Source organism: Coregonus lavaretus (genome assembly GCF_964263955.1).
Source record: "Coregonus lavaretus genome assembly, chromosome: 2".
NCBI classification, from domain to species: Eukaryota; Metazoa; Chordata; class Actinopteri; order Salmoniformes; family Salmonidae; genus Coregonus; species Coregonus lavaretus.
Genome location: NC_139989.1, coordinates 53,847,063 through 53,852,184, shown reverse-complemented (window position 1 = coordinate 53,852,184; position 5,122 = coordinate 53,847,063). Strand labels below are relative to the sequence as shown.

At 52.8% G+C, this 5,122-nt stretch overlaps 1 protein-coding gene across 1 annotated transcript; it reads right to left on the bottom strand.

Moving 5' to 3' along the window:
- Positions 1-636: 636 nt before the first annotated feature.
- Positions 637-3,820, bottom strand: LOC311147407 (protein phosphatase 1 regulatory subunit 29-like; the record flags this gene model as incomplete). Its single annotated transcript, XM_084184107.1, has 3 exons — positions 637-3,054; positions 3,209-3,310; positions 3,437-3,820. 3 exons carry the CDS (start codon positions 3,818-3,820, stop codon positions 637-639), a joined length of 2,904 nt encoding a protein of 967 aa, XP_084040233.1.
- Positions 3,821-5,122: the final 1,302 nt, after the last annotated feature.

Below are 5,122 nucleotides of genomic sequence, written 5' to 3'. Positions count from 1 at the left end.
TCTGGGTATATTATCTCACTGTGTTTCTGTCTCACCAACACAGACACACACATTATCTCCTCGCCCTACATGCGCCAAAAAACATGTGTAGGAGTTTAGACTGACTCATACCACACACACACACAGACACACACACATACAGTACACTCGATGTCACACGCATACACTCGACGCAGACACAAACATGCGTTACTTCATCTGAGTTCCTGTCGCTACACACAGATGAAAGCGTGGCACAGAGAATGACACTCCAACAAGTGAATTCCACATGAAGTGTTCACTGAATACTGATTGGATGGTTGGCCTGGGCTCCCTGTCTCTAATTATAACTGCAAAGAGGATGAGAAGGTTCCAGAAGTAGTGCTACTGTCCACTCCATTCACTGTCACAACGACCCTGCTGTACTATCATCTCTCTCAGCTCTGGTCCTGCTGATGATAACACGGATCAATGAAACCTACTGTAAATGAATCAGGCTCCGTCAGACTCAACTCTTTCATCACCCTCATTCATTTCATTTTCTCTCTTTTTCCTTCGGCTGGCATCTCAAATTGGCGGTTCACCGGGATCAACAAGAGAATCATTACTCAAAACTCAATTTACCACAATGTCTCACTCTCACTTCCTGTCTTCCTTTCACAGCTTCTGCTGGGCTGACACGCCCTTCCAGTAGTCAAGGATGTCGTGGAGGTCCTCCCCTTTGGCGAACTGCACCTTCTTCCTTAAGGCGTTCCCGGCCGTGACGTAGCACGACTCATCCCGCTGGCCCTTCCTGTAGGGCCGGAACCTCTCCCAGATCCTCAGGGAGCTCTCCGAGGAATACTCAGGGCTGGAGGAGTACCCAGAGTAGTTTTGGTGGCGGGAAGGTGAGAGCTGCGAGTAGGAGGCGGCGTCACGGCGGGAGCGGGTCAGGGGCTTGAGGAAGGAGGCCCTCTGGTGCGGCGAACCCTGGTGGGAGCCCTCGTAGTACAGGGCCGGGACGGAGTGGCGGTGCTCTGAGCAGTGGTAGTCCTCCTGCTGACCCTGCCCCTGTCCCTGTCCCTGCTGCTGCTGCTGCTGTTGCTGCTGGTGGTGCTGGTGATTCTGGTTGGTAATACCATCAACACCACCACCACCTCCACTACCACACCCACCACCACCCCCACCTCCTCCCCCGCCGCTCCCCACCAGAGGCAGCCGCTCCAGGGGCTCTCCACACCCCACGGGGCTGCCTCTCTCTCCTGTGTACTGCTGGCAGGGGTCTGGGCTGCGGGGCTCGTGGATGTCCAGGCTGTAGACCCGTCCTCCTCCTCCGGTCCCTCGTTCCCGGTCACGTCCCATGGAGTTGCAGGACGAGGTACTGCACTGCTTCTTCACGGTGCTGATCACCACCGCAGCATCAGCGCTCATCTGCTTCTGGATGGGGCGCACAGTGGACGCAGGGGGAGGGGGCCGGTAGGGGGGCGACACAAACCCCCCGCCGCTGATCCCCGGACGCTCCGAGAGAGGGACGGAGAAGGGGAGCGGCGGTGGAGGGGGGATCTTGGTGGTAGGGGAGGGCAGGCCCGGGCAGGTCTCATTGACGCCAGGGGAGAGGGGGATGAGGCCACGGGTCAAGGAGGAAGTGTAGGTGGGCGGCGGGGAGGTGGGGTAGGAGGTGGTGGTGGTGGTGGAAGAGGCGGTGGAGGAGGCGGCCATGACAGAGTCCAGCTTCAGGGCGTCGATGCAGTTATTGATGATCTGGTTGACCTTATCCACCTCCATGGCGATGGTGGAGATCTCCGAGGCCGAGCCTCGCCCGTCGTCGTCCGAATCCTCCCCAAAGTCCGTCCCGTCCTCCTCTCTTAGATCCTCATCCCTCATCCCTCCCTGTCCTCCTCCAATCCCTCCATCTCTCATCACCCCGTCTGTCCTCACGTCCATGTAGTTGCCTTTGCTGGTCAGCATGGCCTCGGAGAAGGCCGTGGCCATCTTATCCTGAGGGATGGAGGAGAGTCTAGATGAAGAGGTGTTGGCGGAGTGGAGCATGCCCGAGGAGGAGGAGGCAGACATAGGCAGCTTGCCCCCGTGCGTGTGGTGCTGGTACTGGTGGTGGCCCTGACCCTGGGCCTGCTCTTGGAGCTTCTGCACCGCAGACGGGTCGTTCCCCACGGCCGCCGCCACGTCCGGACCATACCTCATTTCTAGAATAGTCTTCTTCACACAGATGGACTTCTGCTTCTCCTCATGCCTCCTCTTCTTCCTCAGACAATAGTAGATGAGGCCCAGGATGCAGAGCATCCCTAAGAGGCAGCCCACAATGGTCAATATGTAGTGGGTGGTGGTAGAAGGTTTTGGCGGCATGTCGTCAGGGTTCTGGGCTCGGGTGGAGAACTGGAGGCAGGTGTGGTTGTAGCGCTGGGAGATCCGGATGGAGGCCACGCAGAAGGTGTAGTTGGTGTGTGGCTTCAGCTTGTTCAGCGTGATCATCTCCTTTTTGAGCTTCAGGTTCATTACGTCAGAGACAAAGGTGTTGTTGTACTGCACCAGGATGTACATCTTGCTGTAAGGTCTGGGGATCTGGACCATGATAGAGGCCGTGAAGAGGGACACGTGGTGGAGCTTGATGCTGGGGCTGAAGCTGTGCTCCGTGGAGGAAGACGAGGTGGTGGGCTGGTGGTACGGACCCACGCGGTCAAACATGTCCGGGCCCATTCCGGAGGAATCTGAGTCCGGCGGGAGAGACGTCATCCCAGGGATGAAGACCCCGTCCCGGCAGACAGAGGACAGAATCGTCCGAGCGTTGTGCCCGACGTTGCCAGACGCAATGGGACTCAGGAGTGGGTAGCCAAACATCTCCCTGGGGGTCTCGCACTGCAGCCGGTCGTAGGTGTGTGTGACGTTATTGAAGGCCTCCAGCCAGGTGAGGAAGTTGTACAAGTCACAGCCACAGTGGAAGGGGTTCCCAGCCAGCTCACACACCATGAGGCGGTTCAAAATGGTAAAGGTGGACGGTTCGAGGCGGGCCAGCTTATTGGACGACAGGTCAATGCTGTTGAGACTGAGGCACTCATCCAATGCATTGTTGCCAATGACCTTGATGAGAACGGAGAGAGACAGAAAGCAATATATTTTTAAAAAATCTGAACCATGTTGTACATACAGAATAATATCAATTTATCTTTAGTAAATAGTAGCACTGAAATACTTTAAAACTACATAAATAAACTAAATTCAACCAATGCCACACCTCTATGAGGTTGTGCTGGAGGAAGAGGCACTGCAGCCGTCCCAGGCCCCTCATCATGGCTTCTGTCAGGTTGGTCAGCTTGTTGTAGCCCAGCTGGAGGACCTAGGAGAGAACCACAAAGGATTACGTCAAGATTGAATCAATCAATCAATCCTCCCACCCACCCACCCACCCACCCACCCACCCACCCTCCCACCAATCCATCCACCAACCCACCACCCAGTGTACCTGTAGATTGGCCTGTTGAGCGAAGGCCCCATCCTCGATGTAGGAGATCTCGTTCTTGGTGAGGTTGAGGTCCGTGAGGTTGGTGAAGCGGTACATGGAGGTGTAGGGGATCATCTTGAGCTTGTTCTCGTTGAGCCTCAGGTCGTGGACCGTATTATTGATGTGTTGGGGGATGGTCTCGTATGGAGGCTGGTTCTGGCTGCAGATGGCTAGCCACACGTAGCCCTTGTCCCCCTCGATCAGCCAGCAGTCCCCCCAGACCAGGCTCGGGAGGTGGAGGAAGAGGAGGAGAGAGGGAAGGATGAGGAGGATGGGGGTGGATGGAGAGGAGGTGGAGGAGGAGGAGGAGGAGGAGGAGGAGTGAGTGCGAAGCCTGCTAAGCATGATGATGGAGGAAGGAGGAGGAGGACGAATGAAGAGGGAGGTGTTGTTAAGATGGAGGAAACGTGGGATTGAAATAAGGGATGGAGAGGTTTTAAAGGAGAAAGAGCGTGGGGGATGGACTGGGGTAGCTAGGTTGTCCTCAGAAAGGGGAGAGGGGTTTAGCTTGGGTGTAGAAAAAGAGGGAGGGGCTTCACACAGCCAGTCACAGCTGTATGGTCGTCATGGTGATTAGCAGAGTCGCCATGTCTTGTCACTTCCTGTTGGACTGCCGTGGTGAGTGAAACAGCTATTCCTCATACTCTTACTCTCTACGATGGGAGGTCTTGTGGATTGATTGGTTAGGAAGTAACAGGATCTGCTGGAGAGACGTGAGTCTGTGGAAGAGAAGAGAGGAAAACCGTGAGGCAACAATAGAGTGGTAAATGACAATAATAACATGGAATGTACATGGACTGTAGCAAACAATATAGAACACAAAAGGCTAGTGTTGCATACAGATGGAGTGTCTTCATTTGAGCACCCTGTTGCAGGAGAACTTTCCTGCAATGCAGGAAAACGTGTAATGTATTTGAGATTTTAAAAGGCTTCTGAAGTTTGTAATTTTCACTTTGACATTTTTGACTTGATTTCCCCCAAAATGTATCAACCCTTACAAAAATGTCCATTAATTATAATCCACATAATAATTCACATTTCCTGTTGCTGCAGGATTATTTTCCTGCTGTAGCAAACTGGCTCAAATTAAGATCCTACATCTGTATAAAAACCATAATCACATGGGAAAGCTATAAAACCAGGTGCAATTTTAGAAAACAATGATTTAACGTGGCACTATGATGTAGGAGACTATTCCTATAAAAGCACACACATCCTCATTCCTCAAAAAGCAATAAAACGAACACAAAAAAAACATCCAGTTTATAGATGAATACACATCCTGAATGGGAGTCGGAAAATGTACTGTTTAACACACACCAGCATAACCCCTTTCTCTCTGACAGCCACTCTCTGCAAAGAGAACAGATGCTTATTCATGACCATCATGTGTGACCAGAAAACAGCACTCGGAAATAAAGTGCCCTGCATAAAACCTCAACACAGAAACCCAGCTCATGAATACATGATGTTCGTTTACAACATGCCTCATACTGGCTTCGGCGCTAATATCTGTGCATCTTAAATCTTGTGAATGTGACACTCAAGGTTTATGGCTCCGCTGTGGATTAATCTGACAAGTGACACCTCATACAGTCTCTCCACCATAAACCCCAGGAATCTTCTCTACGAAGATCACTTATGGAA